The sequence below is a fragment of the Marmota flaviventris genome, chromosome 18, assembly GCF_047511675.1.
Source record: "Marmota flaviventris isolate mMarFla1 chromosome 18, mMarFla1.hap1, whole genome shotgun sequence".
NCBI lineage: Eukaryota > Metazoa > Chordata > Mammalia > Rodentia > Sciuridae > Marmota > Marmota flaviventris.
The window spans coordinates 53,272,106-53,294,784 of record NC_092515.1 but is presented as its reverse complement, the minus strand read 5'-3'; the positions used below and the strand labels follow the sequence as shown (position 1 = coordinate 53,294,784).

Genomic DNA, 22,679 nt, shown 5'->3' with positions numbered 1-22,679 from the left:
AGCCTTCTAGAGAAAAATGCTAACAACAATGACAGTTACATGTATTCGTGTTATGTCCGAGTCAGCTAAATTCTTACATCAATCTTATGAAAAAGGTATCACCAATTCCCAGATGGGACGTTGAAGTCAGAGAATCTGAATTTCCTACTGAAGGCTTTAGGTTTATTTTTCATTTCTCATCCCACATCTTCCCCTCTATCGATGGTGATGCTGCTCAACTTTCTTACTTCATTGTCTGAACTCTGACTTATTTGAGCCAGCATTTGAGGACACTGTCCCATGTGGACATGAAGTGGGATCCGCGAGGTGCCCTACAGTACAGGCAATAATGAAACCTCAGCTCTGTAGTGACATATCTTTAAATGTGCACCAATGATATTCCAGAGAGGCATCACTCACGCAAGGTTGATTGAACTTTTTGAAGACAAGACCTTGTAATAAATGAAATTAAAAAAATCCCCACCAGGTTCTAGAGAACAAGTCACAATCAGCAAAGAGGAATTGTTAGGGTACCAACCTCAATTAAACATCATTTCTGTCCTTCCTTCCCTCCACAACCTACCCTACCCACCACCCAGGTAGTGTTTAGCTGTGGCTTAAGGGAGAAACTGAGGGTCTTCAGAAACATCCCCATTGGTGGGAGTGTGGTCTGGAGATGGCTTCCGGTCCTGTTGGTCAACCTTCCTAAGGTGGTTGAGCCCTCAGGAGCTCTATATGGCTGCAGCTAACTCCCCGACCCCATGACCTGCAGGATGTGGTCACTCCCCTTACTGGATTTCTGCCTTCACGTCTGACTCTGTTGAATTTATCAATTTGTCTGGACCCTAGAACTGAGGCTCTGGCTGCTTCCCAGCAACATCTCCACCTCACACACACAGGAATGGGCTAATCTAAACAATCTAAGTGCCTTCCATAAAACCTGAAGCATTAATTATAAACCCATCTCGATTCTACTTCCACCCACCCCATCAACCCTTCGTATGGATGCTCCAGGACAATTACATTCCGATTATTCCATTTTTGCTTAAGCATGACTATTTCATTCTGATTAGACTAACAGTTGCCTTCAGGTTCATTACACTGTACCACTGCTGAGAACATCAGCTTGGAACAGCCTCCAGACAAAGACCCACTGGCTGACCTCTTTGAGCTTAAATGTCCTCCTTGTTTTTACAGCATCCTGTGTGAGACTCCTGCAAGGTAATTAAAATAACACATTGAAATGCTGTGTTCATATGCTTCTTAGCCCCACCTAAATGCTCAGCCCCACAGTGTAGTTTAAAAAAGGCTACAGTAGCTTATAGTTCCAGCTACTTGGGAGATTGAGGCAGGAGGATGGCTTGAGCCCAGGAGTTCAAGACCAGCCCAGGCAACAGTTGAGACTCTGTCTCAGACAAACAAACAAGTCCGTGGCAGTACAACCTAAGGGGAGAATGAATGCAGACTCAGAGAGAAGCCGCACTAGGGATTTGCGACTACACAAATAGATGGGTGAAGGCGACAGAGAAATAAAAGTGTCTCTTAGGGCTTCTGACGATGGCTAATCAGAAAAAAAGATGTAGACATTTGACAGAAATGAGTGGAGGAAGGGTCAGAGGAGCAGAGATAACCTCTGGTGTCTCACTTTCTACCTGGTTTATCAGGTCTCGTCGTAGGGATGACACTTATAAAAAGTTTTTAGAAGACATTTCTCTATCTTGCAGATATTGAACAAAATCACAAAGGGCGAGTTATTTGAAATTCTTGAATAAAGGGTTCTGAAGACGGAATGCTGAAAGATTTACATATAACCCTGAGCAAAGTGAGAATGTCTATCGTCTATCTGTCATCTATCTATCACCTATCATAAACTCTAAAGCTTCTTTTTATATAATAAATGTTGACAAATTTAAAAGATAAATGATGCTTCGTAGCCTGGGGATATATATTTCCATGAGCTTGGGAGAAATTTAAGTGATAGATTGGAATCAAGTAAAATCCAGTAAATCAAATAAAATTACTTTTATTCTTCAGTACCAAGGATCTAATTTTCACTGTGAATCAACTCACAAGCATGCTCATCTGAAAGAATAGCTCCTTCTGTATATTTTAGAGCAGAAATATAAACAACATATTACTATAATTGAATAAAATGAAATATAAGTAATTGCCTTTTATTTTAGTTCATTGAACATCTCAAATACTTTGACACTTGGAACACATGGAATTTGTATTGGTAAGGTTCAAATTGCTAGCTAACAGAATTTTAGTATATTTTTTTGCTGGGTTTGTGTAAAATTGAAATAAGAGAGTTTTACAAATGCTAACATTTGAATGGCCATTAAGAAGTAGAAAATAGTACTATCAATTAAAATAACTTTCTAAAGACAAGTTGCTGATTTTATTCTCCATTCTTGAAATTCTGGTGTTCAAAATGCTAAAACAATAAAAAAGGAGCTTTCTCTCTTATTTTTCATAAGTCCTCTGAATTCACTTATAAATCAGTAAAGGTTATTTCTTTATAACTTTGATGGGGAAAAAAAAACCTCCCAGGCTTTTTTTTCATAGCTGGATATGTCCAAGGGCAGATTTTTAAAATGTAACAGTTGCCACTGGAGAGTGACTAGAAGCCTCAAGTGATTCTGCCACAGTTTTAACTCTCAAAAGATTATGTGATGCTAGAGAACACACTGGAGAATTAAAGCTCTCTGGAGGGGTAATTAGCTTGGCCCTTCTCAATGCTTGGGATATATGGTCAATAATTCAGTAGCATTCACCAATGGTTGCTAAATCTCCATACGCAGCAAAAGAAATGAATTCAACATGATATTACCCAAAATGGTACAATTAGTACCATCATAACAAACTGCACCATTTCTCCTTCTCCTCGCCCTCTTCCTTTTCCATTTTGACTTCTTTATGCACTTGCTTTATAGAACATACATCATCATGGCAGGCACTTGGTAAATGTGTGTTTAAGTAAATGCACTATAACTCGAAGAGTCCATTGTAAAATTATGATCGACGTTTACTTTCCATTTTATCAATGTCTCTTGTTTTTACACATCCAGTAATAAATTCTCAAACCCTAAATATATTTGGACTGAAGCATTTAAACAACCCAACTGTAGGAATTCAGCATTTTGTCCTTAGGGGTAAGTATTTAATCTTCGCTACCTAAACCAAACGAATGGGGTAGGTGCAGGTATTTCAGTGGGAGACAAGAAAACGTCACAGTGCTCCATGACAGGTAAGTATTCTCCTTCAAACTATCAATTCGGGATAAGTTCTTGTTCCTGCCAAAAGCAAGAGATATCATTAAAATGCAACATGAGATGCCAGATAGTATTTTGTGTGAGCCTTATTTCAGAAAGATTTTACTCATCAGCACCATGGAATGATTTTTTTCCCTAAAATATTGCATTTATATGTATCACTCACAAACTCCAAATACTTTTTAGATATGATCCTTTGTAGAGAAATTCAGGAAGAGAGTTTTTAAAAAATATGAATGTGCTCAAAATCCCCTATTCAGAAGGAAAGCCACTATATACAAAAGCAAATTACATATTTTGGAAGATCAAAACACATTTATAACCAAACAAAAGCAAAAACAAGCTAACTAGAATCCACCACTCCTTTCTCTCCAGTATCTCTGCTCTCAATCAGCCATGACATTTGGTGAGTCCTATGTGTCCGTACAAAGCAAATCTATTGCCTGCTCTCTGTAGCCACTGTCACTGTCTTGCATTCAATGGCTTATAGTACCTTTTTTTTTTGGTACTGGGGATTGAACTCAGGGGCACTAGACCACTGAGCCACATCCCCAACCCTATTTTATATTTTATTTAGAGACAGGGTCTCACTGAGTTGTATAACGCCTCACTTTTTGCTGGGGCTGGCTTTGAACTTGCGATCCTCCTGCCTCAGCCTCCCAAACCACTGGGATTATCGACATGCACCACCACACCTGGCTCATATTACTTCTTTTTTTAAAAAATTTTTATTGTTGGTTGTTCAAAACATTACATAGTTCTTGACATATCATATTTCACACTTTGATTCAAGTGGGTTATGAACTCCCATTTTTACCCCATATATAGATTGCAGAATCACATAGGTTACACATCCACTGTTTTACATATTGCCATACTAGTGTCTGTTGTATTCTCCTGCCTTTCCTATCCTCTACTATCCCCCCTCCCCTCCACTCCCCTCCCATCTTCTCTGTCTACCCCATCTGCTGTAATTCATTTCTCCCCCTTGTTTTTTTTTCCCTTTCCCCTCACTTCCTCTTGTATGTAATTTTGTATAACCATGAGGGTCTCCTTCCATTTCCATGCAATTTCCCTTCTCTCTCCCTTTCCCTCCCACCTCTCATACTTCTTGATGAGTTAATCTACAAACTCATTGCTTCCCTGGTCCCAAGCTAGATTCCCCTCCCTTTCCTTCCTCACTCCATTCCTCACATCTCTGAGAGTTTTAACATTCCAAAGATGCAAATCTAATCCACATCACACACATGTGTGCAAGCAACACTTAAAATATAAAATGACCTCCTGAGATCTGGATAAAATACTCAGTTCTTGCCTCTATGGATAGCAGCCTCGTGACCTGACCCACTCCTGGCAAATTCTATCTTCATCTCCTGCTCTTCCTCACCTGAGGCCTGTCCTGGTGTATTCAGATGCTCCAGGCTTGTGTGGACTTTGTTCTGATTGGCACATGCTCCCCCTTTCCTCCCCTGCTGACTTTCTTATTCATCCTTCAAGAAATAGTTTCCACGACTCCCACAGCTCACACCTGATGCTCTGCCTGTGGCCACCCCAAACGCTTTGTATTCCTCTCCCTCTTCACACCTCTCTCACTGTGCTGTGCTTTCCTGCAGAACCAGGATGTGGCAAAGCTGAGCCCTGAGCCCAGGATGAGCTGGTTAGGAGCCAACTCCCACAGCCACTGAGCACACTGCTTAGGATCACAATGGGCACCCTATCAGCTCCCCACGCAATACCCAACATTTTGCTTTAAAGGAAAACAAACCTTAGGCATAAAATATGATTACAACAGCATTATGTATCTGAGGAGTCAAAACTTCCACTCTCAATTATTATCAAGAAGTTACTGAGGCTGAAGACCTATGTAAAGACAGGCACCGCAGTGGAGTCTTGCTAAGTATTTGTCAAATGAATAAATGACTAACATGAGCGGAGAAAGGTGAAACCCAAGAAGTCTCAGAAATTAAAAGAGGTAGGAATACTTAAACAGACTGAAGAAATAATACAGCCCAGATCTGTGAGGAATAATTGTATGAAATGAAATACATTCAGGAAATGTTAAAAAAAAATCATGAAGAATTTTTTTTTTAGCATACTTAGCTAGTATTTCTTTCTTAGGTGTAATTCTCTGAATCATCAGTGCCAACCGAAAAATAACCAGAGTCCCAAAGCACGCAATTACAGGGTTCATTTAACGTGGAATATATTCAACCAGGGTAATTCTTGGGGATAAATTTTCAGACTATTCATGGTGAAATGAAAAATATAAAAGCTCATCTGCTATCCAATCTATTGATATTACTGGTCATTTATTGATTTTTTTAAGGGAAATGAGAAGAAACACAGGTTACCAAATAAATAATAAATCAGAATGCATAGGAGTCCACACTTCAGTGTAGCGAATGCCTTTTACTGGAGCTACTTTTAAAGCATGTCTTCCTGTCTTCTCCATTCATTTGGGTCCCTGAGTGGCAGGGATTGGGATACATTTGTGATCTTACCCCAGTACCTTGACTAGAACAAGAAACTCCTACGTGGCTGTGTGGGAGACTGAGTGGGTGGAGAGATGGTTTCTTTACCCACCTCATTCCCTCTCCAAAATCTCTGACACAGTGTTTATAATCTGTACATCACACCAGAAGCTCACTGATAAGATCACCCCTGTAATGGAAACAGGGTAGACACCCAGGACTTAGCCCTGTTCACATCTCCTGATTTTAGAAGGATGGATGGTTCAGGAAATGGCTGCAGAACACAAACCAACAAATGGAACCCAACTCTCAGTTCAAACCACTCCACCAGGAACACTGCATTCAGTTCTGTGCATCAACTGCATCCTTTAACTTAAAAAAGGGATGCAATGTTTTCCACTCTAGCATTCGCCATGTGCTGAAGTATTTCACCTGGTATTTGGCCTGGCATATGAAATGTGTGATTAAATACATTTATTTTCAACAATATTTCATTAGTTCCAAGGGGGAGTGGGGCAGCTATCAAGCTATGAAGGGTGCTCTGTAAAGGAATTCCTTAAGTGCAGAGTCACAGGAATCTACCTAAAAAAAAAAAAATTTACAAATTATGAACAAATTCATTTTAGAACAAGGTAATTAATTCCTTGGATAATCACTTTTCATTATATATTTTTTTAGCTTATGTAGTAAGTACCCAAGTAAAAAGATAGGGAGATAGGAAGGAAACCAGGAAGCAGCTTATACATATTGTTAAAGAAAATATTATTAAAAGGATAAACTCATTGCATTGTTTGCTAAAGCAGATCTTTAAAGCTGCAGTGTGTTACTTCTGAGTGGTGGGAAGGAGCTCTCAAGAGTCTTAGGCACAACTATAAAGAGCAGGGCTAAAAGCACAGAGGCCAATAGTCGAAGTGGGACACACAGAGGACTCTGAAAAGCTCTGATAGTTTCCTGTTTTGGAAGGGGTTGGAATTAACGAGGAACATCACTCAGAGACTTATCAGATATCACACAGCAGCATGTCTGCTCTCCAACAGAAGGGGCTTAAGTAGTATTGGTTCTGGGTTAGCAATGGAAGCAGAGTTCTCATTCAAAATTGTTAATCTGAAGTGTTTCCTTTTTTCACTTTGATGTTCATTAAATATACATTGTTTTCCCTGATTAAGAAAACAAATGTCTTGAGCCACTCCAGTCTGTTTTCTTGAAACGTTGGAATTTTTCTCAAAAAACATACAAAAAAAAAAACCACTATTAGGTTTTTACAGAAAGGAAGATAGAAAACTCTAAGATGCCAGAAAGAAATCAAAATCAGTACCAAGAGAGGACTAATATGGCAGTGAGGAGGATCTTCCTATCAATAGTGACTCATGCCTTCTGCATGGCTGATGGTGACCTGCATCCACAGCAGCCATCAGAGGGCGCAGGATCAGCTCTGGAGAAGGACACACGTGGGGAAGATTGGTGTTGCTGCTGGGGCTACAGAGATGGCTGTTCATGCAACTGACAAGACCAATTGATGAGTGTGGGGGTTTCCTGGAGGGTGACAGCTGCGCTTCTGAGATCTGTCAAACGTGACAATCTCTCCCCACCACCGCTGATTCATGTTTGAACAAGTGATAGCACTGGAAGAGACACAGAACCATCTTTAAGTGTTATAAATTCTGGAGTGGAAACGGGAGGGGTGAAAGAAGTTCACACAACTCTGAAATTTATCCCTCCAAAAGAAATCTGAATTTTTTTTTTTTTTGCAAGACAGAGGGAGACAATGACATTGAACAGTTCATGACACTGACATTTGTAAATGGCTTAAGACACTGCAATACTAGAGAACTACAAGAGTCCTAAGGGGAGCCAGGTACTACTACAAGCAGATACTGGCAACAGAGAGAATTGAAAAAAAAAAAAATCAATGAACTGGTTCAAAATACAGGGATCTTTAAACAAGAGCATATCCATTGGATGAGGTACTATGAGCCCTTTTAAAAAAACAAACACAAAGACTATTTAGACACAAGAGAAATGCGCTGGAGAGGATGGGAAGACATGCTTGTGGTAAAAGACCCGGGGCAGGAACAGATGCTGAGTCAAGATTGACGGAAATAATATACGGCAAACATCTGTCCCAGTTCCCCCTATTTGAAGGACATTTTCCAAATATAAAATCAGACTAATTTTAAGGTGACTTCTAAAAAGTTATCCAAATAAAGATTATTGGTTTATTTTGTTTAAGTTTTGTTTGGGGACTGGGGATAGAATGTATCACAGATAGAAGCAGGAAAAGATGTGTCCTCGGAGATTTATGGATTAGGAAGTAGGAAAGTGCCAGAGACAGCTAACTGCAAGATCAACTTTTGGGGAGGGCCTGCGGGAAACACACAGAGCAAATCATACCACAACTGGAGCTTAGCAACATAAAGGAGAAAGTAATTTGAAAGGGATAAAATAATACTTGTGATAACAGCTCTGAGAATGTCGGTGATAAATAAAGAGATGATTTTAACAAAGAGCAATAAATTATCATCCTATGAATCGCCAAGACTGTTGGAAGGAGTATTTGAAATAGAATAATGTGCTCAAAGGAAATTACTTGCTTCACAGACATAAAACTGTTGTGAAATGATGGAAAGGCAGTTTGGGTATCATTGAGATACACACCTCTAAGGGATGTCAGAACTCTTGGGTAGAAGCAGCTAGAATGCGCAGGTAAAGGGTAGAGAAGGCACAGGGCCGTGGTGACATCCATGGCAACCAGCTAATGGATGAGCACACCGGGAATGATCCCAGCAAGGCCACGGAGGAGGGTCCCCAGAAGAAGCACTTTACCAATCCATCGCATTTCAATCCATAAAATCAACCTATCAGCTGAACTTGCAAAAATTTCTCCCAAATACTAAGAGAAAAGTCACTTCCTGTAGGCGATTGCAACAGGAGAAAATCTGCTATGGACTGAATGCTGTCCCCCATCACTACCACCACCAAATGCACATGTTGAAGCTCTAATCCCCAGTGTAAAGTATTTAGAAAGGGGACTTCTAAAGTGGTAACTATGGTTCAATAATGTGCTAAGGGTTGGGCCCTAATGGGACAGGACTGGCATCCAAGTAGGAAGAGGAGGAGACACCAGACACTCCACGTCTCTCTCCCTCCTCTCTGTCCAGGTACACAGGAGAAAGGCCAGGTGGGGACACAGTGAGAAGGTGGCCCTCTGTAAGCCAGAGAGAGAGAACTCACCAGAAACCAACTCTGATGCTACCTCAATCTTGGACTTCCAACCTCCAGAACTGTGAAAAAATTGATTTCTATGCACCACTCAGCCAGCGGTATTTTGTCATGGCAGCTCTAGCCAACCAACACAGCAAACAAAGGTACGTGTCCCTGAGCACAGGGAGAAGAAGGGCTTTGATGGAGGGAAGAAAGAAAACCAGCTGAACACCTTGGTCAGGCATCGCAGGCCGAGTTGACTGTTCTCGCCACTTGGGCTGTTTCAAGTCCTATTCTAGAAGACATTGACTCAAAGAAGGGATGTAGAGGAAGTGAATGAATGGGGCTTGGGCACCAGGAAGCAAAAGAGTTGGTGGAGAAATTTTTACAGAGGAGAAAATTTTATTCTTAGCTCCCCTGAGCAAGTGGCTGTCACCTCACCCTGACTAAAATACAAGTGACGGGATCCTGAGACCAAAGAAAAGGCATCCTCCTAGAATTTCTCAAGTCACAGAAAGACAAATATCACACATTCTCACATATATGTGAAAGGGAAAAAGTTGAGCTCACAGAAGTGGAGAATGAAATAGTGATTATCAGAGTTGGGAATGGGTAGGGTGGAGGGACAGAGGACAGTTAATGGGTTCAGGGATGAGTTGGACAGGAGGAATAATTCTAGTGTTCTCTAGCACAGTAGGATAACTACAGTTGACAACAACTGACACATTTCAAATTAAATAGTAGAAAGGATTGTGAGTGTTCCCAGCACAAAGAAGTGATGAATGTTTGAGGAAACAGACACATCAACTTCCCCGATCTGATCACTACGCATTGTATACATGTGTCGAAATGCCACACTGTACCCCACAAATATGTAGGATTATTGTACATATGTTTTTAAAAATTATAATCACACCAAAGAGGGAACCCTGAGAATGGAAATATGTGTTTTAATACTCAGTGACATGATTTCAAAGGTTCCCCTAGAGAAGAGGGCAAATTCCACTTCCCAGAGCAAGGGGTTTGGAGTCACTAGCCTTGGGTCTGAGTTTCGGCTTTGTTATTCCTTGCTCAGTGCCTTTGGATGCACCTTCTAACTTTGTTTCCCAGTTTGTAAAAGAGTCAGAACAACATCTGCTGCAAAGGCTCCAGGATTGTGTGAGGAGGAAATGAAAAAAATGCACCCCGAACCACCTTTGAGTTCACCGGGCCCAGTGCAACAGGAGTATCTGTCATTGTTAATGACAGCATACGTCAACATGTGTGGAAGGCTGTGCACTGTAAGATTCTGGCAATAAAAATCGCAAATGTGGACCACGAGGAGAAGGAAACGTGAGAGGAATCTAAAAAGAAATGATCGAGTTTTACAGGAAAATCGTTAAAAAGAGGCATGTGTGCAATTAAAAGAGGAAAAATAAAAGTTCGGAACTCATTCATGCCAGAAAAATTTGCTCAAGGCCACGAAAAGAAATGTCTTGCATATGTTTGTGGATAAGAGTGAGGAAGCTAGGGTACACTCTCGATAAAGTTGGAGATGAAAAGACAGAGGAGAAAGGTCTCTTTTTTTCTACCCTCCACAAAGGAGAAAGGTTCTCAAATCAGAAATTGCAAAATAAACACAGAGGAGCTGAAAGCCAGTGTGGATGAAGAGTTGAATACTTCTTCCCAGAACATCAAGTACTTTGTAGAACTATCCCAAATTGCAAGTCATGATCAGGAGGCTACAGAGATGGAAAGACCTCAGGGTCGCTTGGGAGGGGTGGGCTGCTCTGCGTTTACTTTATGTTCATGGTGTGTGTTTTGTCTGCCTGTCCACTGAGAGTCCTCAATCTAAAACAATTTGATCTAGTGGCCTATTGAATTACTTTTGCTCTCAATAAAAAAGAGGAGAGGGGAGAGGGAGGAGCAGTGGGAATAGATCCATTAGAGAACAAGCCTCCTCCCTAAAAAAACAGAATGAAGAACTCAACCTAACAAAATGAAAAGTAACAGAGGTAAACATAGTCAAATAAAAGGATAGCAAAAATAAATGGTCTCCTAAATAAAAATGCATCTGTCCATCTCCTCAGATTTTGTTTGTTTCAACTAAAAATCAAAATACCAACCATCCACGGATGTATTTTTTTCCATATTTGCTGAAAATCCTCTCTATTCCAGGTATACTGTGCTAGGTGATACAGATGAGAGATTTTACAGTTTTGTAAAGAAGACTTTTTACATATAAAAATCCCTTTGGATACTCTGATTGGGGCAGGAATAGGTGAGCACTCAGGTGCTGTAGACTTCTGCTCCAGAACAATGGAGTCCAGGTGGTCGGCTCAGGTAAGGCTCCGTGGGGGAAAGAGGTGGGCTTGCTTTCACAAGTTCCAGGGGGACTTGTAGGGAGGTGACTGAGGACAACCCAGGCAAAGAGAGCAACAGACACAAAGGCCAAGAGATGGAGGCCAGAGGATGGGCGGGGGGGGGGGGGGGGGGTAGGATTGCGGGGGCGGGGGGGGGATACCAGGAATGTTTGAGAGAAAGCACAGAAAACAGACAAAAATAGAAAGATCCGTAAATACAGGTTAGCCAGACGTGGTTGCTATGCTAAGACATCCAAACTTGACATCAGAAAGCCTAACCACGAAACAGGGCCACAAGGCAGGACTTGCCTTTTTAAAACAAAAATAAAAATCTTCAGACTGATTAAATTTATGAATGTATTAGGTCAGGCTTATCTAAAAATACATTAATATGTGTCGTGTTTTAGAATCCTGCGGGATGTGGAGTGAGGTGAAGGGAATCGTAGGGAGTGGCGAGGTAGCAAGCAGGACAGCTGCCTGGCCAGCCGTAGGAGCCAAATCAACCCTGGCAATCGCTAATGTGACAGATGTCACAGCCAGATCGTCCTCATATCCAGGAAAATGAAAGAGGAAAATGATCACAGGAGGCTCGATTTTGCTAACTCAGAAAAACAGAGAACTTCCTGGCATCTTCTTCAGAGAACGTTTCAGCGATTAATGATGCTACATACATTGCCTTCATTCTAATCTACGTTGCAATTATATATGTATGTATACAATTTATATATATATGTGTGTGTGTGTGTGTGTGTGTGCGTATTTATATATGTGTGCGTGTGCGTATATACACATACACACAAGGGAAGCACGTAACAAGGTTTTCGAGAAATGGATATCGTCATTTACAGGGGAACCAGTAAAAAAACGAATTTAATCTCAGTTTTACATTTTACACAGAGCAAATTATTGTGGGCATACTTTTATTCTTAGCACCTAAAAGCCTACATCATTTTTTATTAGCTTACTTTTTCCATTCCTTTAATAGATACTGGTTTGGGTCATGAAAGTCTTTTATTTTTATCACATTCCATTTTGTGATAAAGAACCCTACGAGTTTAAGAAACCCAATGTTATCTTCAGTATTTGCTCTTTTGCCTCCTTAACTGTATCCTAGTTCTTTCCCCAAATTGTCTCTGTGTTTTGTTTGTTTGGGGAAAGGCTGCACATCTTATGATACTTACTGGGTAGTGTTATGACGTTTTAGAGGCACATGAAGCTTTCTTAACAGGATTATAACACAGTCTATGTGCTAAAGTACAACAGTTAAAATAAAAACAGAAATCATACGCACTGTGGAACAGAGGCACCTAATTGAGCAGCTTTATAACCTTGCACAGAATTCCCTTACCACCAATTTAGATCGAATTGCTTTTATTTTAGCAATGTTCTTTTAATTAAGTCCTAAACATCTAAAACATGGCAAATGTAAATATGTATTATAAATCCTTAATTATGAGGATCACTAAGCACTCATGCCGCTTTCTGCCTTGGAGATAAGATTCTTTTTGTTTAAAATCATCAAAATTAAGAGATAAAAGTGAATGATGTGAAAAATGTTCAACTCTGTTTATGACGCCCTTCTCCGGGTACCAGTATCACTTTGCCACATTGCCCTGGAGAGTTGGATCATGTTTAAATTTCCCCAGTGGCTTTAAAGCCCAAATCTCTACTACCATTTTCTGCCTTCAATTATTAGGTCACAAAGACCAGTACTCAGGGACTGACCAGAAGGTGGGTTAAATTACACCAGAGATCCTGAGGTCTTCATATCAAACTCTAGAAAACAAAGAACTTTGAGATCACAAAATGGCAATATGATTTCTTGGGTTTGGGATGAATTTACACTGGATCTCAAAGGACAGTTTGTTCATTGTTAATCCTACACATTACTTTTTTGCTCTTGTCGTTAGGAGAGGGGTTGTGATATATATTTTCTTTTTACATTGTATGTATTTATGGGTACCATGTAAAGTTTCAATCACACGTGTATTCAGTGACATTCACATCGAGATAAACATATCTATCCTCATACTCTGTTGTAAAAGCTTACTAAGACAACTCTGGTATGGATGGTAAATAAGGAATAACCTTTTATATCCCAACACTACTCAGTTCAAAGTGTGAAACATAAGAGCACCATTTCCCCTTCCCCCTACCAACTTTCACCCCCAAGAGCTTCTGGTGTATGTGTGAACACACACACAGGCACAACTCATTTCTCTTAAAGATCATTTTCAGTTTACTTCTTTCTTCTTCCTGGTCATCTACTGATCAACAGATTTTAAAAGACAACTCTTGAAGATCCAATAAATATAGAAAATATACATTTAATATATGTTATATGTTTATATATACATATGCATAAATATGCATATACATACATATATGTATGGTGTGTATATGCATATGTATGTGTGTTTTTATATATATATATATATATATATATATATATATATATATATGCAATACTTTAAAGCAAAGCCATAAGCTTAAAACTTTAACCTTCTCAAATTCTTTAAGAATTCCTCCATTGGGTCTAGTAGATGACTGGTTCCTACTGACAAGAAAATATGGGTTCTCTGTTGTGGGCCAAGATATTTGAATGTCTATTCAAGGTCATCCAGGCAATTACCAACTCCAAAACTATGATCAATTTCTAGGAAAATTTATCAACATCCTTATTCAAAGATATTATGGTTTGGATGTGAGATGTCCCCCAAAAGTTCATGTGGGAGATAATGCAAGAAGGTTTAGAGGAAAAATGATGGGGTTATGGGAACCTTAACCCAGTCAGTGAATTAATCCCCTGATGGGATTAACTGGCTGGTGACTGAAGGTGAAGGTGGGTAGGGTATGGCTGGAGGAGGTGGGTTCCTGGGGTCATGCCTTTGGGGTATAAATTTTGTATCTGGCCTGTGGAATCTCTCTGCTTCCTGATCATCATGTGAGCCGCTTCCCTCCACCATACTTCTCTGCCTTGATGTTCAGCCTCTCATCAAGCCCTAAGGAATGGAGCCAGCCGTCTATGGACTCAGACTTCTGAAACTGTGAACCTCCAAATAAAGTTTTCCTCCTTAAAATTGTTCTTGTCAGGTCTTATAGTCACAGCAGTGAAAAAGCTGACTAAACAAAGAACATTTTTTTAAAAAATCTCTGTAGGTTATACTTGCATAGTAAGTCAAATAATAAAATGACAGGTTATAGTTTGTCTGAAAAAATCATACAATAAATGTGATTTAGGAAAACAAGTGAATTTATATATTTAAATACTACTTCTAAACTAATAGCAGCAGCCTATGACCCCATTTGTATAAGTACCATAATTGCCAGTAGGAAAGAAATGGTTACAGAAACAAATATGTCTTTTACGATTTAGAAGCACGTAATACCTTATTCCAGAGCCCTGCTAAGTAATGAGAGGTACTTAATAAAAAAAAAAAAAAGTAATTAGAGCTATAGCTATGATACATATCATACCATTTTTCCTTTGTGATTTAAAAACCTTAGAGATAAATTTCATCACTACTCTATTAAATACTTATGGCATTAAAAAATTTTATAGTTACTAATTTTGAACTACTTAAAATGTCAAACGTCTTCAGGCTTCACTCACTTTTCCAATGATTACATTGGAATGACTCATTAACTGTAACATAAACAGGCTCATTTTTACCTCCTGTTATGCTATTTCTCCAATTTTATTACCAAAGTACCACTTTTTCCATGAACCATGACAAAAATGCATTGAAAGTGGGGGAAACATGATATACATATCTTCCTTTTCCAAATACCAACAGAAGTAACAATGGGTGGTAACTTGTAATGGAGTTTGCATGCATATCCTTTATCATTACGTGATTTTACAGTGTCAGGTACCATGCATGTGAATACCTTGATAAAAGAATTTGGAGCGAAAACTTTGTCCTTCAAAAGTCAATTGGGAAATATGTACTGCATCTTTCCTAGTGCAATAACATATCAGAAATGGTCTTAACCTGCACAGAGCCACCAGCCCCTATACTGATGAGCACCTCACAGAGACTAAAATCTTAAGTTCAGAACAAGGAAGGCCGGTTCCAAAAGTCAAGTGCACATAAACATATATATGTGGGCATGTGGGCATGCATTCATACTTAGCTGATACACATAGTCAATGACATTCTTAGAATTCACTGAAGCAATTTGAATGTTGAAATCTGACATCAAAGTTTCTTCCCCAAACTATTAAGAAACTAATCCAACAAATGACAGCATCTGCCTTATTCAGAAATTCAATTTATTGTAACTTAGAGCCACAGGTAAACTATTACTTCTCAAGAAATTTAAATCTTTAAAAAAAAAAAAAACCTCAAAATCTACTTAATACAATGTTCATCTTAAGTGTAAATTATATCATTTCAGAATATTCAGTTTACTGGGGAGTTCATTCTTCCTTGGAGAAAATTCTCAGTAATCACATCATCTCTTAACATCCCATAATTTTTATCTACATGTAGTTTGAGGCATTTCTGAGATTTTTCTTTTTAAAGCAAGAAAAATGCAATGAATCTTCGAGTTTGATGTTACAATCCAAGATTTGTTCTTAAAAATCTGTTTGCTAGAGTATTTCTAAAGGTTTCTAACTGACATATCCATTAAAACAGTCACTCAAGTATTCCAAGTTCCCTCAACCACCAGCAACAATGCAAACACAGCTCATTTCACTTTGTAAATGTGGTTAATTCAGGAAACTCCTATTTTAACCATAAATTCTGTGATGGGTCAGCCCTTCTCTATCAGATTAGTTTACTTGAAAACTAGCTATGGTATGAACTAGCTGAGGTATGAACTAGCTATGGTTCCAGATAAATACTAAGCAAGTTAATAAGAATGAAAACAACAACAAGTAAACCATAAGCAATCACTGTAATTCTAGGCCATTGGGAAATATCAGATCAAAGTATGCATTATTTAATATTTCATCAGACATGTTCTGCTACTAATATAAATACCTGAGGTTTATGTAACAATGTTGGATACATTTCTCTTGTTCTTCCTACTTTTTTCAGAGGCTAAACCATTAAGTAAACTTTCAATCAGTAAGGAGGAAAGGGAAAGGTGTTTAAAAGGTTGGTGAAGGATTTCTTAGATAACTTAGGACTAATTGGCAAACTAAAGGTCAAGTGATTCATTAGTTGACAATAGTAAGGGCCCAATATTGATTAATCTGAAGTAAAAGAGATTTGAATTCTAAACATAGTATCAAATTGAGAAAAATAGGTATTTGTAAAGCCAGACTGATATTCTAAGGTGAAAACAAGTTCAAAGTCATGCAGTGCCAATGTCACTATCCCTGATTCTCTGTTCACAGATGATCGTGAATTACATCATGATTCTTATTGACACCCAGACTAAGTCACATTTTAAGATGTTCCTTGAGGCTGTCGTAGGTTTTTTTTGTTTTTTTTTTTTTTAAATTGGAGATTGGTCTTTTTATGACACATAGAATTCTTCATTTGGAGCTGAACCATTGAACCATTATTATAAAAAATAAACTTTTGACAAATGGCTATTTGTTTTGAAAAGAATGCTAAAATGATATTTCAGTGAGTTCTCTAACCTATCACATTTCAACTTACTTTAAAAAACAGTCATAGTGTAAAATAAATAAAATGAACTCAGTGATCAGGTTTTAGATATCAAAAATAAATACACAAATCTCCAATTTAAAAAACAATAAATAAATAGAAGGAATACCAGTAAAGTAGAGAAAAGGGAACAGGGGTTGGGGGGAGTAGAAATTCTGAGGTCTGAAATGGAGCCAATTACATTCCACACATGTATTAGTATGTCAAGATGAATCCATTGTTATGTATAACTACAGTGTATTGATAAAAACATTTTAAAAAGTAAGTACAACTCCAAATGGATAAGATATTTACATACAAATTAATTATACTAGCATGAGAAGGTGAAAGGCACTTCCTTAATTATCGTGAATTCTCAGTGGGTAGTGCTTAAATGAAAATCTATTTTTAAATTTGCTCTAGAAATCTTGCCAATTTCAGTGTTTTTAGGAAGCTACTGCTTTAAAAAGCATAGAAGCACAAACACCCTTCAAACATAAGCATTTCCCTCATAGAATTACTTGATTCCAGATGTTAAATTCCTGATTAATATGAAGTGGAATATTTTACACTCATGAAAATGTAAAGTTACAGCAGAGTTTTTATTCTAAATATCTAAGAGGCAAATAGTTATATACTATTTTAAACATTATAGACTATAGGAATACTTAAAATGCCCCATGATCAACCAAAACTGCTGAAATTTTACAAATAAATATAAATAACGCATACTCATTGAAATAACAAGATTTTTGGCCAATCAAATATTTAAGAAGAAACATGAGAAAAATATTAGCTTGAAGGTTTCTTCTATTATAACTCCTAGAAATATTACCTTCAGTACCACAACTCTATGGTGGGTGGGGGGGGGGGCATTTTGAACTAAATGACTGACTAAATGCTAAATGTTATTTTAGTATAATTTATACACTATCTCTGTCTTGTCATTATATTACATTGTATAATATTTCCATCAGAAGTCAATGAACATTTTCTATGAAGGATCAGATAGTAAAGAATATCATGTAGGTACTTAGAGACCATGAGTAAAATAATTTTAACAAAAATTTTATTTATAAAATTCAAAATATAATATTCCAGTACAAATTTTTCTCATACACTCCTACAAATAAGACAGGTGACTAAAATTTGAATTTCACATAATTATTTTGTACCATGAACAATTCTCCTTTTGTTTTGTTTTCAGCTAAAAATGTGAAAACCATTCTTAGTTCATAGACCATAGAAAAACAGGCAGGAGAACAGATTTGGTTCATGGGCCATAATTTACCCACTTCTGAGCCTAATACTTGATGTAATACAATTCTAATAATTTGCTTTCACAGAAGAAGTCAATTTAATCTGTGTATATATATATATATATATATATATATATATATATATATAACCTCCAATAGAGAAATTGTATATATATGATATAAATCCAAAAACTAATTTCAGAAGATAACCATAATGACTATTTCTTTAAGCACTAGGTACCACTCACAGGAAGTCATGTTGGATCCCTATGTTAATTTATGAGCTATGTTACCCTAGAGTCAAAGGTTGCCTTTGTCAAACATGATTTGGGGTGGCTGCAGTAAATGCAGAAAATACAGCATGTGGATGAAAATAAATCACCACTGCTATTAGAGAAATTAGTCACGGTGCACACTAGTCATTTCCACCCAAAGTTAGCCATTTAGGCAGTGCATCATAGAATCATATTTTATCCATACTTCATTATTGTTTTCTAGCTATTTGGGGCCATAGAGATGAATTTGGGGGAGAGGAAGAAAGAGAAAGTTTCAAAGTTGAGTTTTAGCAATTTGAGGATCTGTCCAAAACACCCACAAAAGTGGCCATCTACTCAGGTGATTACTTTTATCAATTACTGATTTTACTAAAATTTTAATGTTTCCTTCTGGTAAATATCAACTCTATCCTTTATTTCTATTAGAAAAAAAAAACACAGTGAGAAGCTAACTTCTAATTCATTGATCAGCTCCTTGGTAAGCATAAGCTCTTCTCAAGTAAGGCACAGAAAGAATGTCTGTCTGAGGCCAAAGAACCGCCATTATATGATCTACAAGGTAAAACTAAAGCAGGACTCCTATCAGCCAAACTACTTAAACACCTGCTCTTTCTCTTATAGCGAGCAGACTCTTCCTCCAACACAGTCTTACTATTCAGAGATGGCAGCTTCTTCGGACCAAGTACAAAATAAAGAGATGGCTTCTCTTTTTTAGTGTGTGTCTCTTAGTAGGAAGTGAAGAAAACAAGAGTCAGCGTAGCTTCTCACAGATCAAGCCTATCTACCAGGATCTGTCTCTACCTTTTCATGAAAGGGACATCTCATATAATAACAAACCACCTCAACAAGAACAAAGAGAAAAATCTAGGGGCTCGTTCACTACTTTTGAAATGTCCAGTGGGGCACAAGTAGGCAAAGAATGTGATCCATTCACTATGTCTCATCCTTAGGCATGAGAGTACTTATCAGGGCCCCCCCAAAGTGTACAAGCACATGGGTCTAAGTTTATACATATTTAGATTCACACATAAGCACAAGTGTTTACTAGTGCATGCGTGTATTTATATAGAGTATTTCTAATAGAAACATCAATTAATATTCCAAATTAAAGTACGCCTTATCCTATGTCTACAGAGTCCCCTGTGAAAGCATTTATGTTGGACCAACAACTAGCAACTCAGTGGATGACAAAGGTCTTTGTATTTGTCTAAGAGACAGACTTTTAATTCTTTTATTCACATTCAGTTCTGACTTTAATATTAGTAATCACGATGGATTCATTTTTTACTAATATGTGGTCTGGTCCAGAAGAGTTACTAGAGCTATTAGAACATTTTGAAACACATGCTAGTTGATGGTTGCTCATTCTTTTGCAAACTTCCAATTTGCTTGTGAAGATATAGACCTGTTCTTCCAAAAAGGATAAAACGCATGGTCTACTTTCCACTGTGACCTGCCAACAAATGGACCTGCTTCTTCCACAAAGTGAATCCTTCCCAAATACTGAGGAATAAAATAAAAATTAGGAAATGAAATATCTTCTTTTATCTACAGCTGCAAATCACATTGCCCAAATGGTGACAAGAAATTACAAAATGCAACGTAAATTACATGAAGGCAATTAATGACATTTTTGACACTTGAAGAACAGTCAACTCTTGACAGATGTGCCAACCAAGAACTCCAACTTTATCATTTGAAAGTTCCTGGGAATTTAAAACGTATAGGTTCTCTGAGTTCAACCAGTGTTAAGGAGAGCATTACAAGACTTCCTGAAGAAACCGAGGCTGAATGAATACAGAATCAGGATTGAGATTTTAAGTGTCAACAAGAGGCCCAGCCAGAGCTGAGCAGACTGGAATACTGAGCTCTCAGATCTCAGCATCTCACCTTTTCTTTACTGAGAAGATACATTACAAAAGAAAGCTCTTCCATGTTGATCGGCTCCTTACACTTTCACACAACTAGCAACCCAATTAAACCTCTTAATATACCGCAAACCCAACCAGAGGCAGCATGTTGGAAAAACACGCTGTGTTAGGCCAGTGTTAAGCTCTGCTTGTCTTGAGGGACTGATCCTTGCACTGATGTGCTGCACATTGTAAGAGTGACCTCTAGTGCTTCCTTTTTGGTTGAACTTCAGCAGTTGCAAGATGAATTACTGATGCCTTTTCTACAAAACTTCCCTCGTGTGTGGGTGTCTGTATTGTCTGTTGGTTGGCTGCAACACTGTCAACAGCTTGTACCCCCTTGCAGGATTCCAAGATTTTGATGAGGGAAAGTGATGCAAATTTTCTTGACTTCATGGGATTCCCACACACCCAATTTAAAACTGAATCTGAAACACAGAGCAGCACCTGGAGTGAAGTTTTCTCCTTAGAGAGGGATAGATGCACCCTGAGGTTATATGAATTCCTAGTGATGGGATCACAGTCACCATGCAGCCCGGGATAGACATTTGGCTAGGGATGGTGAGTTTGTAATTTTTTTCTCACATGAGAGCCCTTGAGTGAAGTCAGATGACATCCCTCCCACACCAAATGTCTGCTTGCTGGCTTCAGTCCCCCAACCCTATGCTGGTGGTGGCACAGCAGCAGCATAAATTCCTGAAGAGGCCTCATAGTCCTTTCTTGAAAAGCAAATGAGCAAATGGGATTTTCCTTTAAAATGCAAGAAATAAAAAGTTGAATTTCTTGAGCTTGCTTTTCACTCGTTGTGAAAGGGGAATTTCTCCCCTTTAGAGAACCAAATACAACTTTTAAAACTTTTTTTTTAAATCTCTAATAACAAATGGATGAAGGGAGTCTGCCAAATTATTTGGGGTGATATTTTAAATTAGAAACAAGATCCTCACAAATCTTCCCTGAATCCATCAGAAATATTCAATCACGAATTCATGAAGCAGAAAAGCCAACCAGTAAAGAACACACTTTTGAAAAGAGATCACCTGAATGCTTTTTTTCTTTCAGTCAAATGTGGGGATCAGCCCACTCTCAGGAGAGCTCCAAGTCTCCTTGTCTAAGGAGCCAGGACACAGCTCTTATACTGAGGTTTGCCTCCACCAGTTCTGCCTGCTCCCAAAGTCTGCAGTACATTTTCAGTTATTAGCCTGCATCATTTTAAAGATGCAGCCAGCTAGCTACTTCTCTGCCAAATCGCAAACTTCAGAAACCTAAGCTAATGCAGCATAATGCAAAGTCTGCCGGTTGTTTCCACGTTAGACATAATTCCAATAAAATTCAGTAATCCTCAAAGGAAGAAATGAAGACATTCGCAGGCGATTCCCTGGTTAAGATGCTAATTTAATGTTTTACTAGAACTTGAGCATTCTCAATGAATATTCAAAGACAAGAGAGTAGGATCCCACTCGTAGACAAAAAAAAGAGAGCTCACACTTTGCCTATGCTGACCAGATCAAGAGGAAAGAGGAGCATCAACCCCGGTCCTAGTTGCAGGATTTTTAAATGATGCTTCATCATTGAGAGCAATAGGCTCCGCAGCCATCTCAGCAGCAAATAACAGTCATAAAAACAATCGAATCAAAGTTTTGCAGGGAGCCCCCCTGCAAGTTTTAAATCATTGGCTGTATACTTACAGGAATTCCCAGCTTCCGCTCTGCTCCAATTGTGAGTAGATAACAGGAAAAGCATCTTGAGGAAGGCTCCAGCGACAGACCCCATGTTCCTATTTACGGAGCTCCCCCAAAAGATCCTGAGTGGCTCTACCAGAGCTTGAGTCGGGTTCTCAGTCCCTCTCCCAGCTCCGACTGGATCTTCAGTATCTCCAGGTCTGCTCTCTGTCTCTCCCTCTCTCTCTCCTCCCTCCTTCCCCTCCTATCTCCCTCCCTCCCTCCTTCCTGCTCTCTCTCTCTCTCTCTCTCTCTCTCTCTCTCTCTCTCTCTCTGCCTGCCCCCCTCCCTCACACACACAGCCCTGACTCCTCACTGAAAAGCACCCAGTATCTTTTCTAACAAGCATCCACACCGACGAGGCCACGCCCACTCCTGGCAGCAGTGGTCCCTGAAATTGGCAGCCGCGTCCTTCCTCCCATCCCTCCTCCGAACGCAGCAGCTAGCAGCAGCAGCAGCGCGCTCAGAGCTCAGCCACGAGCTGCAGGTCATGAAAGCTGGACCCCGAGGCCTCCTGCTCTGGGCCTCCTCGGGGCTCCCTCTCCTCCCCTCTGATCTCCAATAATCCTTAACCCTTTTTTTTCCTGCTGGCCTTGGGGGTGGGGGAAGAGGCCAGGCGGTGGAGCCTTCTGATTTGGGGGAG

General features: G+C 39.0%; 1 protein-coding gene across 6 annotated transcripts in view; it reads right to left on the bottom strand.

Annotated features, from left to right (window-relative positions):
• Cntnap4 (contactin associated protein family member 4) overlaps nt 1-22,088 on the bottom strand; it is a 243,533-nt gene extending 221,445 nt beyond the window's left edge. For all 6 annotated transcript variants that reach the window (XM_027933142.2, XM_027933144.2, XM_027933147.2 and 3 more), the window contains exon 1: nt 22,004-22,088. In XM_027933142.2, coding sequence (XP_027788943.2) covers nt 22,004-22,088 — 85 coding nt within the window. The remainder of the gene's footprint in view (nt 1-22,003) is intronic.
• Nucleotides 22,089-22,679: the final 591 nt, after the last annotated feature.